At 43.7% G+C, this 15,967-nt stretch overlaps 1 protein-coding gene across 1 annotated transcript; it reads left to right on the top strand.

The window, feature by feature from the left end:
- The first annotated feature begins 3,165 nt into the window (after positions 1–3,165).
- Positions 3,166–12,889, top strand: LOC310797200 (hypoxanthine-guanine phosphoribosyltransferase-like). Its single transcript, XM_083659550.1, has 9 exons — positions 3,166–3,234; positions 3,572–3,678; positions 5,122–5,305; positions 6,308–6,373; positions 9,720–9,737; positions 10,875–10,957; positions 11,158–11,204; positions 11,346–11,422; positions 11,602–12,889. Exons 1-9 carry the CDS (start codon positions 3,187–3,189, stop codon positions 11,647–11,649), a joined length of 678 nt encoding a protein of 225 aa, XP_083515676.1. The 5' UTR covers positions 3,166–3,186; the 3' UTR covers positions 11,650–12,889.
- Positions 12,890–15,967: the final 3,078 nt, after the last annotated feature.

The raw sequence follows: 15,967 nt of genomic DNA, 5'->3' as shown, positions 1-15,967 counted from the left end.
TGGAACCCCGACGACTAAAAGTGATCAAATCGAGATGTGGACTGTGCAGCGTCTCACCCGTCATCTGTCTGTGTGTGAGACAGATTCATCAGAAATGCTGGATGAGAAAGATACGTGACAAATGTCCACCGATCCAATATAGGCTTGACTAGTGTGTACGTGTGGTGTTATGCGCATGGTTGCATTAGAGAGAGAAAGAAAGAAAGAAAGAAAGAAAGAAAGAAAGAAAGAAAGAAAGAAAGAAAGAAAGAAAGAAAGAGACTGTTTATTATTTAGGTCATCTTGAGGAGGGCTAGTCACTCCGTTTCGTTGTCACACATTTCAGAATCTGATGGGAAGGGAGAGGAGGAGTGGTCGTGCCCTTGTGAGATTCTCCCCTCAAATGCTACAAACAACAATAGTGACATTATCTGGCCGGACAGTCGCATGTCTGCCAGAATCACTTTCACAGCCAGATGAATATTCATAATTGGGCGAGCGCGGGGGGCCGAGGGTGAGGGAACAGTCGGCGGTAAAGTCTGTGGACGGTCACAGGTCTTGACTGCTGAGTGTGAAATGCCAGAGCCAGACTGCTCTCTGGCCCCGGGCCGGGGGTGGAGGAGAGGAGGACCAGGGCCCACTCTGGTCCCGGGGTCGGAGGAGAGGAGGACCAGGGCCCACTCTGGCTCCAGGGCGGAGGAGAGAAGGACCGCGGAGGAGAGGAGGACCAGGGCCCACTCTGGCTCCAGGGCGGAGGAGAGGAGGACCGCAGAGGAGAGGAGGACCAGGGCCCACTCTGGTCTCGGGGCGGAGGAGAGGAGGACTGCAGAGAAGAGGAGAACCAGGGCCCACTCTGGTCCCAGGGAGGAGGAGAGGAGGACCAGGGCCCACTCTGGCTCCAGGGCGGAGGAGAGAAGGACCGCGGAGGAGAGGAGGACCAGGGCCCACTCTGGCCCCGGGGAGGAGAAGAGGAGGACCAGGGCCCACTCTGGCTCCAGGGTCGGAGGAGAGGAGGACTGCAGAGGAGAGGAGGACCAGGGCCCACTCTGGCCCCGGGGCAGAGGAGAGGAGGACCAGGGCCCACTCTGGCCCCGGGGTCAGAGGAGAGGAGGACCAGGGCCCACTCTGGCCCCGGGGTCAGAGGAGAGGAGGACCAGGGCCCACTCTGGCCCCGGGGAGGAGGAGAGGAAGACCAGGACCCACTCTGGCCCCGGGGCGGAGGAGAGGAGGACCAGGGCCCACTCACACAAACAACATGGACATCAGAACCATTTGACGAGACTTGATCAATGGCCCAAACCTTCATCTGGCTTGTGCAAATAGTGAGGAGGGCCTCACACAATGCAACATGCTCACGAGCATAGTGAGGGCCCCAATATACTATAATACAACTGAAATATACACATATTTATTTCACGTCAGTTTAAAAGAAACAGACACACTAAAAAGAACCCATCTTTTTGTCACATTAAAAATGTTTTAATCTTAGTCTTTAGTGGTAATGGGCTATTCCACTTTTAGTGCAATATTGCTTATTGACTTTAACCTTATTTTGCTTGGCCGCTGCAAGCCTGCAACATTTTCTGCAAGATGCAAAGAACTTGGAGAGTAATTTTTGGATAAGATAAAAAATATATATAGATAATAGTGTAAAGTGTATAAGAGAAAATCAATTATGAATGTGAATGTTGGGAAGTCCGTCCCTGCCCCCTGCTGAGATTCAAATTTGATAGACTTGGAAAAGCATATTATTTACATTTGAAGTGAAATGAGTTGTGCAGATCATCTTGTGTGAACTCTGCCTGACCAGCGCTTTTCAATCACTTCTGAGATATTTTGCAACACACTGTCGTCGTGGCGAGGCTACACACGTCCTCCATCCCTCAGAGGTGGCAGGCAGCAGGCACTCTGCTGCTGCTGGCTGATTGAAATCTAACGTTCTGTTGACATCTGGCTCCCCAGCTGTCAGTGGACCACTGTTTAATTACAGCTGCTGTGGATGTGCATGGGTGGGTGGCCCAGACACCTTGTCTCACCCTCTTAACGGACCCCCAGCACACTGCCCTAATGTGGAGTGACACCGCCGTCCAGTCTAACAGCCCAACCCTGGTGCCTATGAACAAGCTGACCAGAGGAGGCCTCTGGAAACTCCTATAGTAGCTAGTAGTTTCACTCAAATATCAGCCACATAACAATACTTCTACTTGAGTTGGATGATTTCAGTACCTATAGGAGGCCTTCTCTCTTCACCACTGAGTTCTCTCTGTCCAGTCCAGTCTGTTGTTGTTTCACCCCCATAAACTGGACACTTTAGGTAGAATGGTACATTGAAATAAATACATTTACAAAGTGAGTCTTGTGGTATTTATTTGGATCTTTATCGAGGCACAGAAGGAGAGATTTGAGTAGACAGAGCAGCATCTGGTCTGACTGCGGCAGTGTTCCCAGCATTTTCATTTCCTTACCACAAGATGGCAGTGTTAACACATTTGCACAGCTTATAGATTCAAACCATTGCTAGGCTATTTTATATGACAATAGATCTGTTAATCTTAAATACGTTATTCAAATAATAAGAGTTGCTGTTGTTGTTGTTGTTGTTGTTTACTAAAAGGTAGCCTACACTATTACTGGCAGATCTATAAGCAACAACAACTTGTGTGAAACTGTACAATTATCTTTATTTAGCCTATTTTAATATTCAAAATCCATTACAAGACATGTGACATGCTTCTGTCTTTTGTTTGTTTTCTAAAGTCATATTCTTCTGAAGGCTCAATCACATTATCACAAGTAGCCTAATTTGGGCTTCAGATAAGCAGCCAGTCCCCAAGTGTCACTCAACAAGGGTCACGTCCGAAACAACAGTGTGCGCCTCTGGCTGTGTTGAACCGGTTGAACCGAAGTCCTGATCCGCTCTTCGCCCAGCACAGCAGCCAGTGAGCAGATGAGAGGGGGTCGAACCGGTCGAACCCTGGCCCCTGGCCCAAGTCATGGGGGAAACCGTCCCATGTCGCCCCCTGGTGTCTGTCTCCCACCGCTACAACAAGTGTGCAAAACATGAGTGTTTGGATGTGAAGTGGGAACATTCTTTCACATCGATGCTCCTCCTCCTCCTCTCCCAGTGACAACACTCCCGATCAGCCACTTTCTTACAAGTCAAACCGCCTTTGTATCGGGGGAAAAAACATTAAAAAAAGTAACAACATGGCAGACGACGCCGTCCAATCTGAGGGAAGAAGCTGCGGAATTGTGGTAATTAAAACTAGACCGGGGAACGGGCGAGTCTCTGTGCATTCACATGCGCGGCAACTAGACTCATTCATGGATGCATTGCACATGTTTGCCATGGATGAAAAAAGTTTGCACACGTTGTAACGGTTGTAACGCTAGATCAGGATTTTTGTTTTCTTCAGCATCCAGTCTATCTCTGGCTGGCTTGACGTAGGCGCTAGTATTGTATAGCCTACCGATAAGTATGCAAATGCGACTTTGTAATCCGAGTCCGATCGTTTACCTCTGTTTGTTTACGCATCAATGCAATCAGCGCTGTACTGTTTGCGTTTACACCAGTGTATCTTTCCCCTCCCAGATCAAAGATGATTGGCCAGGCTACAGTTTAGACCTCTTCAGCTATCCTACCCACTATGCAGGCGATTTGGACTGTGTCCTCATCCCACATGGCGTGATCATGGACAGGTACAAAACACACACACACACACACACACACACACACACACACACACACACACACACACACACACACACACACACACACACACACACACACACACACACACACACACACACACACACACACGAAGATGGTTCACAGTTCACACACACACACACACACACACACACACACACACACACACACACACACACACACACACACACAGTGCTATGTAGGCTATTTGTTGAAGAACTTCTTAAGAGTTTATTCAAATAACCAGAGATTGTACAGAGTTGCAAGCTGCACCGTTGCTCTGGGGGGCACTACAGCGATATTTTATGTTTTTAGGCCATCACACTCACAGAGCCATCAACGCTCGAAGATTATGTCATCAGTGATGTCACTTGAGCAATTGTGATGTCATCAGTGATCTCACTCGAGCAATTGTGCGCCAAGGCGCGCCGGGCCGCCTTATTATAGTGGGGGAGCACTACAGCGATATTTTATGTTTTTAGGCCTTCACACACTGACAGAGCCATTGTGACCTCATCAGCAATAATAGACTGTCATCAAGGAGGAGAATTGTGATGTCATCAGTGATTGATGACAGACACTGCACACTGGTGATACAATTTAAAAGAAATGCAGTGTTACACAGCTGAACATCTGCCAGAGATTTAAGATATCAAAAACATGGTGATCTTGAAAATAAAAAATAAAAATAAAGAATGACTATCATATTTTGTCCTAAATAGGTTATTGAACGTAGAACCCTGGTTTCCCTGGCCAGTGACGCTTAGGAATAGACTAGGTGACAACCAAGGAATAGATTGGTGACAAACTGGAGAGACAGTTGACGGTCGGAGAGACGGCAACCCGGTACGGGATGGGTTAGCAACCCAGACTGGCTCTCTCGTGAGGGAGAAATCCACAAACGCTACGGATTAGTCTCCTGAAAATCTGTGTAAACATCGGCGCGGCCTGGGGTCCTCCAGGCTAGAGCGAGGTGCTCGGCGCAGCCGGATGACTTGCAGCGCACAGGCCTTCTTGAGGCATCTATTTTTCCATTGGATGCCTGACAACCAGGTACAGAGGGTGTATGATGTTGGAATGACCCGAAACACCTTGCGACCCCAGTCAACATCACTGATGACGCGTCCCAGCGCATGCTGAAGTATGTATATTTGAACATCATTTGGTCGTCCTCAGATGAGGCCTCCAGTGGGGTTTTCAGTCATCTTGATCCTCCATGCATCTGGCTAGCTCACCACTACTTTCCACCCCTTATAAAATGCCGGATTAGAAGCTCTCTAGTGATTCTCACCCAACCGGATCCCCAGCAGTTAGTGCTGGAGGGCAACACATCTATTATACCGGCATTAGTTCCAGCATGCCCATGTCTTTTATGTGAAGCAAACTTGCTGAGCTATGCAATGAAGTCATGTTGTTGTTGTCGAACCCTACAGGACAGAGCGCCTTGCTCGAAACATCATGGCCGACCTGGGGGACCATGCCATCGTGGTGCTGTGCGTGCTGAAGGGAGGCTACCAGTTCTCTGCCGACCTGGTGGAACGGATCAAAGCTCTCAGCCGCAACTCCAACCAAACCATCCCCATGAGGGTTCACTTCATACGTCTTAAGAGCTACCTGGTGAGAAAAGCACACAGACACTGACTGGCACTAGGACCTGGTGAGCGCCGCTGCCCGCCTTAACCCATTGATACCTGATGCAGCATTTGCATGTATATCCCTCATTTGTGTGCGTATCCCTTTAAGAATGCTGCATCAGGTATCAATGGGTTAACACACAGAAAAGCACACAGACACTGACACTAGCATAATAAGTGGCATGTGAAAAAATGTATACTTTATGCTTAAAGTGTAACTTACATTGATATAACTTTTAACCATTTCGAGTAACGCTGTTTCCATATGGATCACCAGCGTTAGTTTGTTGTTTATAACATGGCTGTATTTATCATTTATCGTTCTCTATCTCTGATACACTGAAAATACTGGGAGGCGGGCCATAGCGTCTCTGTCGATGATTTGATTTGACAGTTCTGGGCGTTGGTGTTGGCCAATCCTGGCGTGTTCCACCCCCAAATCGATTGTGTTCTGGTGCAAAGCGAGTGGGTTTCAGGACGAAACAGTCTCGAGCCACTTACGTTATCTTTAGAGCAGCGCAGTAAATACAATATTCCTGGAATGCGAGTTTAACTAAATAGTTACATGTCCTCTGCATGCATTCTACAACAAATAAAGACATTACAATTTGTTTTATTTTGTCTCTTACATACTTATTGGCCAAGTTATGATAGTTTATTCTGCCAGGGTAAAGAAGGGAGTATAGGTGGCCATCTTGCCTGCAGAGTTTTCAAATCAAGTAGAATACCGTTTTGCAAGAAATCTGGGGGGGGGGGGGGGGGGGTCAGTCCCTCTTTAAGATAGCCAAGATGGTCGAGTCTCATGACTGTCAGAAGATGTGAGTTATGTTTTAGATATTGTTATCACAATTTGTGTAACTTGGCCTTTTTTATTAAATGGTGAATGTCTTGATATTTGTTTAATAGGTTATAGCGGGGCAATTTCGAAGACATCTGACCAACAGTAAGAGCTAAGTTATGTCGCTCTCGTTTCTGTTTCTTGTAGAATGACCAGTCGACAGAAGATCTCCACATTCTGGGAGCTGAGGACCTGTCTTTTTTAGCCGGAAAGGTAATTATTATCAACATCACGCAAAGTAGTAAGTAACCTGACGCTGCCTGATGGTTTGTTTTCACATAGCCATCTGGGAACGAGTCGCTCGGGAAACGGTTTCAAAGGGAAGGCACTTTGTTAAGTGCTTTGATTGGTTGGTAGACTAGAGAGGTGGTATTTAAATGCAGTCCATCATATTGTTATGAATGCCACCACAGTGAAATGAACTGGGATGGCAGGTAATGTTTGACGGCGGCCTCAAGAGGGCAGCCTGTCCATCTGCTATCTCCCCCCATCACTGAGGAAACGGGTCAGTGCGTCCGCAAAGGAGATCAAAGATGGCAGTTAACTGACAAACCAACGATGACCAAAAGGCATCAGTTTTCCACACGATGGTTTAAAGCACCCTATAATTTAATGCTATCAGAACCCAAATATAAAATCCTCTCCCAGTGGTGCGCATGTGTATCTGTAGTTTAATTCTAAAAGCCAGCAGACTTAAATACTATAACTATTTACTTTAGTGTTGGCTTCTAATACATATCCTAATTAAATACTTCTAATTTAAATACCAAAACAATTGTTGCAAGGTGTCTTGCCAGCTCCTGCTTTGTCTTTACCAAGCCCTGAAAGACTGTATGCTATTTACTATAGGGTCTTATCAAGACAATATACTGTAGTGTAAGCAATGCATAGTATACCTCTATATTGTCTTCTACCGCAGTTAATAATCACCTTGACCTCTGGAAGTGTCAAAACAAAAGTCTCCGTTTTCAGGAGCTTATACTAAATATGATTATAAATAATATGATATGGTTTATCTGGGCGAGGTCTGACAAAGACAATGGACCAAGCAGCTGGCAAGATACTGTTCAGTGTTGGCTGCTACTGGTAGAAAAACAATGTAGATAAGACGTTGCATTTTGTATCGTTGTTTTGAATGAACACTGGCTCCAAATCGAGCAATACATGAAAGTACTGCCATGGCAGCATGCACAAATATCTCTGCTATCTTTGTTGATTTTGTTGATTCCGTTCCTGTAATATTGATTGAATTGAGGTAGGTATGAACACACACGTGAAGGGCTCGTTTGTGTGCTCACCCACTTATAATGGGCTCATAGTCATAGGTCAACAAGAGTGCTAGTTTTTTATGTAATATAAATCAGCTGATCTGAAACTCACGTCACACACACACACACACACACACACACAGATATAGACTGTGTAGTCAGCAGTGTTGCGAAAGTTACTTTCAAAATGTAATATACTACATATTACTAGTTACTTTCATTTGAAAGTAATACGTTACTTTACAATATTACTTTCTGTGTAGAGTAACTCATTACTTATTGCTACACTACTTTTGCATTACTTTTCACCAAAATGACAGCAGTAGTAGAATGACATCGCCGCCACTGAACCATCCCGAAAAATAATTTCAACTGTCTTGAAGTCAGTGTAAACCGGCCAAAATTCTAAATGTTATCATTTTCCTTTGTTACTGTCATCTATAGTGGTTATTTGCTTAAAAAAGACACAATTTGATTAGGACATGATTGTATCTTTATTTAATTGTGCTTTGATAATAAATAAATAAAAGTAACTCAATTTGTAACTTGTTACTTGACGAAGTAACTGGTATAATATTACTGAAATCCCATTGGTAATAAGTTATATTACTGAGTTACTGCTAAAAGTAATATATTACATGTAATGTGTTACTTTTGTAATGAGTTACCCCCAACACTGGTGGTCAGGTGTGGACTGGCTGCCTGAGACATGGATGAGAGATGAGGTGGTGAGTTTGAATCATTGCCTGTTGCTTTGCTCATGCAGTATTTTAAGGCTGCTTGTGAAATCCCTGAGCTCTCCGCAATAGAGAGGCAAAGTGACCGCCTACTTCCTGCTTCAGCACTGTACCAGAGATTTTGATCCACCATTTATTTTCCCATAGACATTTCGTAAAATGCGTATACAAATAGTTTTACTTGGTCAAACTAAACGGTTCAACTATATTTAGAATCGGGAGAGACCACAAAACATTTCACTCGGACCAAAACTTAAAACAATCTACATTGAAAAAATATTTTCTTTAAGTCCGCAGTTTTTTATTACGCTTTGGTCCGAGTGAAATGTTATGTGGTCTCTCCTGTTTCTAAATATATCTGAACCGTTTGGTTTGAACAAGTAAAACTTATAAGCATTTTACAAAATGTCTATGGGAAAATAAATGGCGGATGAAAATCTCTGGTACAGTGCTGCTGAAGCAGGAAGTAGGCGGTCACTTTGCCTCTCTATTTACAACTCAATTTAGTCACCCCATCCCCGAACTGAATGCTGCTGTGTTTTGCTGGAAGAAGTGATCTAACTGCTATGTGACGCAGAGCACATTGCACAGTTTGTTAGGCCTACGCCCATCCATACAACTTTCTGTAGTTTGTGCCCTTTTTCTGTGTGGACTTTAATATAGAGTTTATTCTTTCATATTTCTGCCAGGCAACTGTTCTCTAATGCAATCTCAGTATGGATAATGAGACAGAGACAAAGCATGAATACACGCTTGGATGAATCCTTTGTTTGAAAAGAAGTGGCAGCTTACGGCTACGTCTATTTGGCCGTTTACGAGTTTGTCGACTTGACCGAGATAAGTTTGTGAAACTTGTCCAATCTAAAAAAAACAAACCAAATTGTCTCCAATTGAGTAGACAAACATTTGCAGAATCTCAGCTATTTCAGTGTGACATGGGGAAAAAAAAGCAATGTGCATAGATTTCCTATCTGGATGAGGTCGGCTTTTTTTTAGGTGCTCAAGGAAATGAGGGCCTGTTTCCTCCACTGTCATTATGTCATGCAATAAAACTTGATTGCTAGAGCATTGTGATTGGCTATGCCATGTAATAAAACTTGATTGCTAGGGCATTGTGATTGGCTATGACGCAGCTGACAGACAAGTCGCAACACTTTGGCCTCCACATGTCTAAATTAAGATGTATAGAGATTGTAATTTCCCCTTTCTGTGGCTTTCTGTTGCTGTGGGACAAAACACTGAGAGAGGAGGAAGCAGCTCTCATAGACGAGTCTTCAAAAATCATTTGTCAAATTGCTTTGAGAGTTATACTGTTTGACTGGATAATGTGTTGCTATATATATATATATATATTTCCAGATCATAAGAATGCACATGTTTGGTGTAGCTATGATGAAAGCGCTGTAGTTGTAGCGTTTGCACACCAGCCTTTGTGAGCGTTATCTCGGAATGTCTGTGTGGTTGATCTGAGATGGCTTGTTGCCCGTTCCTCCGAACCAAATGTAATTGTTTTCTCTCCTCCTCCCTCTCTTCTCTCTCTTTTTCCGACGTAAGAACGTACTGATTGTGGAGGTGAGTCCATGTTTATGCTTCTCTATTTTTTCCTTGACTTCACGAAGCGGGTCCATTGTGTGCCTCCTTGCTCCAGATGTTTATCCAGGTCAAGAGAAGACTTGTTTTTCTTCTTCGTCTCTTTACAGGAAACTTTTTAATTGGCTGCCCTACATCTATCTATATCTTATCTATATCTGGGAAATTCGAGAGCTGTGTTTCCAGGATGACCCAAGAAGCGTTCTTGTTAGGACAATAATTGGGTTCTGCGAGGGGGAACTTTTGGCACCGGGAAGGAACGTCATTTACAAGAAAGGAATGACTTCTTGTCAGACAGTGGGGCGTTACTTGAGTAGACATCCCATGAAAGGGCATATTGATACTGCAATCAGTATAGGCCCTTACCAATAGTGCTTTCAATAACTGCTATTTCAGAGGGATATATTGCAAAGTATAAGAATTCATATATATTTTTTTCACCCTCTCTAAAGGTTATTCTGTGATTCTTTATTCAGTGTTGCATTGTGTTCTTTATATATTGCAACGGTATATGCTCTTACATGAACAACAAAATATATGTTATGTGTAATAGTCTATGGATAAGTTGTGTATTAAGTTAAGTTGTGTTGACGTTTACACATTTTGAACAATGAAAAAGGATGATGGGTAGCTCCGTGTTACGTATTGATGAGGGGCTGAGAAACACACACACACACACACACACACACACACACACACACACACACACACACACACAAACAGACTCAAACACACAATCGATGCAGAATCAGCCAGCAGAAGAACTGAGGCAGCAAAACATAGGGATATGGCTTAAATTCCATCGTTCCTTCTCCCTCTTCCTGAGGCCCATGACACTAATGTCAGTTTGCAGAGTCAGATGGGTTTCTGCATGAAGGACCACACGCTGGTCAGACCTTCCCTTCCACACGCTGGTCAGACCTTCCCTTCCACACGCTGGTCAGAGCCAAGTCATTTCAGAGAAGAGAGTTTGCAGAACTAGAGTACAGTGTGACCAAGTTCTCCCAAAGTTTCACTTTCTCCCAGCCCCCATTTGAGTTTATTTTTAGCTCGTCTTACATTCGGGGTGTGTTTGGCAGTTTCCTCCTGTCTCAACTTCATCTTTCTGTCACCTCGCAGGCTATTGTAGACACGGGGAAGACGATGACGACTCTCCTGAAGCATGTCGGAACCTTCAGGCCCAAAATGATCAAAGTAGCAGGGTGAGTCTCTGCTGAAAAGACTTCCAAACACAAACCAGCTTACTGACCCCCCGCTCCCTGGGACACTCAATTTCCTTCTCACTAGTCTAGACAGACAGAGAGAGACAATGAGGGACACAGGTTTCAGATGCTACTACACCTGTTACCATGACGTCCTGTAACAGGTATGACATGATACCTTCTGCTTTGATCTTTCTCAGGTTGCTGGTGAAGAGAGGGCCGCGCAGCTCAACATGTGTTCCTGACTGTATGTACCTGACCAACCCTGTTCATGGGTTGAATGACTCATTCTTCCATTGCTGTTGAAACAATGGCCGCCGCTCCTCGGTGAGTCAGTGGACTCTGGAACTGCTTCCAACTCACTTTTCCTTCTCGTCTTTGATTTCAGATGTTGGCTTTGAGATACCCAATCGCTTTGTGGTCGGATATGCCTTAGACTACAATGAGTATTTTAGAGACCTCAATGTAAGTCACTTTAATTTTGTCTTGTCTGGTTTCACAATGACAAGACTTTGTTTTGTCTTGTCTTGTCTGACTTCACAATGATTCTGCTTCAGAGGCTCCTGATGTTAGTAAGACTGAATGACTTGGCAGGTATCATAATCACAAAGATACACTGACTTTTTTCTCTTTTTCTTTTGTAGCATATCTGTGTGATCAGCGAAAGCGGGAAGATGAAATATAAGATCTGAATGGAGGACTGCGACAGAGGTTATTGTCTTAGATGACTGAACATTTTCCATGAGAGCGCATTTCCTTCCAACTGCTATCAAGACATTTAATCTCAAGCATCCCTGTTACTTCTTCATGACATTCCTTCTGTGAAACGTCTCTCCTTTAGAATCAGAATCACTTTTATTGCCACAGTATGCAAGATTACATAGGAGGAATGTGTCTTAGTGTCAGTATGCAGCGTAGCCGTCATGTGTCTTAGTGTCATTATGCAGCCGACTAGCCGTCATGTCAATATTCAGATAAAGAAATATGAAAAAGAACAAAAAGACAATCACAACATTGCAAGTGCAGTCCAATATATACAATATATACATGAGTGGAGGAGTGTTCAGTAGGCATAAAATATGAATTTACATGAATTTACAGTCTGAGTTGAATAGGCGTTAAATAGGCAATGAATTCACATGAATTTACAGTCCAAGTTAAATAGGCATTAAATGAAAATTACCGTCTAAGCGGTGCACGATGTAGTTAGCAAGAGTAATCTAATGGTACAGAAGAAGCAGCTGTACTGTAAGTGATGAGTGAAGCGATAACCAGACACTTTAGAGCTGGTTTTTAGCAAAGCATTAATACATATTTGACCATGTTTTAATATTCCAACACTCCATTCTTTATGTTTACAAAGTTGAATTAGCGGAAGGTTCGCTGATAGGGTGGTTTTGTCTTGCTTTAGTAATTTACTGTTTTACGTATTGCTATTACTCTAATGCAAAAGTCATCTCACTTTCACTGCTTATTGTAGCCTACAGTAGAACTTGATAATCATGACCTGTATGAATGTGATTTTGTCAGATTGGTGAATGTTACAATAACAGAGTCAGCTGCTTGTAACACAAAAAGGGACTTGCTTTAGGAAATCATGACTGTGTTTTTGCTATAGAATGATATATCTTCTTCAACTCTACTTTGTCTTTTTGATCTTCCATTACTCAGTTACTTGCTGTCACCTCTTTGCTGCTCAGGGGGAAAACAAGTCAAGTCAAAGCGTTTATTGTCATTGGCACAGTTAAAAAACAAGTTTCCCATGTACAATGAAATGCCTCCTTTGCCAAAAGGGGTTCATAAAAAATGGGAGGAAAGCAGTAAGTAGCCTACACTAACTACCTCTTTTTGATCTTTATTTGGGATGTAGCGGGGTACTTTTGTAATCCATGTATTTTCCTTTTTTAACAAAGTAAAGTATTTGATTTTGAACATGTCTGAGTGAGTCTATTATGCGTGACTTGTCTGCACTATAATACCCAGTGATATCAGAAGCACATTTTCCAATGTTGATCATATTTACTGTAGTTTAAACTGCTATCCTGGTGGAGCTCACATAATAGAGCAACCCAGTGTGTCTCGGCCTATGGTCTCAGCTCATGGTATGAAGGTTGTTTTTGACGCATCCAAACAATAGTTTAGTTTTGATCATGTTATTATATAATCCTTACCTGTTTCATGGTATTACGTTGCTGGGATCTGGTGTATTTGTGATTGTCCTGTACAAAGAGGAAAGTTATCCGAAATCAAAGACTGCTTCATTCATTAATTTCCCCCTCCAAACACCTGATCTGTCTTTTTGTTCGCATCTTTTCAAGTGAGATTGGCCAAAGTGGCATACGGTTGGAAACCCGAAACACTTTAACCCAGTAAACATTCTCTTGTGGGGAGAAAATAGGTTAGCTGCAGATGAACTACAGATGAGATAGTAAATGGAACAAAAGAGCGTCCGTTGTGAGAGCTGGGATCTTTGTGTACACCTGACATATGACTCCTATAGTGTTTGAGCAGGGGGACAAGACGTGCTATAACAACAAAACCGTTTTTCCATAGCCGTGCAGGTCTGTGGGGGATTACAGTGAATTGACATTGGGGACCTTTAACAGAAAGTAGCACTGGATAAAGTCTTGTGACCCAAGAAATCCAACAGTATTTAGTAAGCAATCCTCATATTCCAGGTTAATTTGTGGGGGGTAGTTCACTAGTATGTGTTGCCTCTGAAGAAGTAGCCTACTGAAATTGGTTTAACTCTGAAAGGTTATTGTCAAGGCTTACTTAACTTACTACACCCAATAGCCACTTAGCAGATCCACTGGAAGTAGAACTGGCTGGACAGGACAGCTCTGTGTGAAAGTGCTCCCTCCTCCTAGACTGACCTCTGCGACAAAAGCTGTCAATCCCAGGAACAGGTGGTCCCTTATGTTGGAGGGGAATAAAAGGGACATTTGTCAAGGATCCCTGAGGATCAGAGCACTGAACTTTTCTAGTCTCCAATATTCCAAACTCACATTTTGTGAGTGGGATGGATCAGTGTTGTTTAAAATTGCATTTGAAATCGGTATGGTGATGATGATATAACGGGCCCGGCTGCAGGATGAGACCGATTTGGAACTTGTGCTCTCTCTCTGAACGCCCAGTGGGAATTCACATTCCACATCCACTGCCATCATGCTCTCCAGGCAGGCACATGCCAGCCCTCCTCGACCCCACTCTGAACCACGACATGTGACTCTTGTTGCCTTGTTTTTGTGTATAAGAAACGAAAGCGGACAGACTGACATTTGTAAAACTTTGATTGAATAGTTCAAACTGAGACGATGCACAAGTTCTCGCTGGGATCGTTTATTAATCCCCCCCACACACACGGATTGAGGTGAACTACTCCATTTGAAATAGTAATAAACACCACCTTTGAGCCAGGGCTAGCGGCCAGCTTTTGTAAAGTCGCGTCGGATAGGTCGAAGTAAATACAACGCCTGTTGTGATTGGCCAAGAGTGTCCTGTGGACAGAAGGTGGGCTCGAGCGTCGACGGGAACGCCTGCAAGCAAATTCCAGTTTCCAGCTACAAACGGCACCATGCACGCGCCTCCCCGGAGTGGGTTTGGAATATAAAACCATTGAGAGAAAACATGAAATTATGACAACGTTTGACCATTTTGGAACTTTCGAGCTGGGATTCTATTCGCTTTTATGGACAACTGCTGCCGCTGCACCCTGCCTGTACCGACACTTGTGAACGAGACAGGTAACTTTGTTTAAACTCCAGTCATTAGCTTCGATGCTAACACCAGCTAACAGCAGCCTGTTGCTGCTACTACTGTGTGTGTGTGTGTGTGTGTGGTTGTTGCTCTTTTACTAGAAAGCCTCAAAGCTAGCGTTAACTAGCGTGGGGAATAGCTACAGTGTTATTGTCCACAATGCGTCTACTTTATCGTATTCATATTTTTTAATATCGCCCCGAAAGTATACAAAGGAAAAGGTGGTATACTGCCATACTACTTTTAGACCATTGTCGGTCGGCTGGTTAGTCTCACTGGTCGGCTGAGAACAACAGGTCGACACGCTCTCTTCTTCGTGGTTCGAAAATGCAACGAAAACATATAGTTTCATCACCTCTCGATATCAGCCACGAAGTCGGGGGGTTCATTGATCAGGTACTAATATAATGGGAAAAGTTACTTATAATTTATAACCGCTTTCATAGATTTGATGTGATTTCATTTCCCAGTCCGACGGACTTTTATTATGCCCTGCCTCCTCCCCAGTACTCACTCCACTTGTTGCAGCCAGGCCATTCATTAAACGCTGTTGACCGTTCACGTTGTTGTGTTTAAACTCGATGACAGACATCCGATCTGTCTGCTGCTGCTTGCTTGAATAATCTGGTGGTGATGATGAGGTCTGAGCCCTGTACTACGAAACTAGTTTAACAGATCCGCGATAAGTCCCTTTGATCTGGTTTGACTGAACAGGATCAAAGCTATCTAGTTAACTGATACTACGACGCTGGTTTTTTACTAGGTAAGTGGACCTGGGATCTGCCTGTGCACGCGCACGTTTTTCGCTCGTGCACAGGCGCGCGTCCACGCGAAAGAGGTGCGCCAGCCAATCACATTATGAACAGCTGAGTTTATCCACGCCCACACTCATTTCCACACCCATTTCCTCGTTCAATGAAGCGCAGTGCATGATCAGAGTTTTAGCGGATATTTAATGTATCCGCGATTTAATGTCAGAATGAAAATCCGCGTTGGATAGTCTGCTGAAGGGCTGTCTAAAGCAGCAGCTTGTATTCACATCAGTCATTTGATTTACTTTGATCAGCGATTGATACAGCTGCATTGATACAGGCAGCAGCAACAAATCTAAATGTGTAATCTCAGTCTATACATTTCCACAATCTGTAAGCCTATTTAGACCATAGATTTAGAAACGCATGCTCAATGAATAATGATCTCTATCACTCATGTGTGTGGTTGCACTGATCGAATAATTCATATATAAAATAG

Source organism: Poromitra crassiceps (genome assembly GCF_964638095.1).
Source record: "Poromitra crassiceps genome assembly, chromosome: 23".
NCBI classification, from domain to species: domain Eukaryota; kingdom Metazoa; phylum Chordata; class Actinopteri; order Beryciformes; family Melamphaidae; genus Poromitra; species Poromitra crassiceps.
Note: the sequence above shows the minus strand (reverse complement) of the source record. Positions and strands in the feature narration are given on the sequence as shown.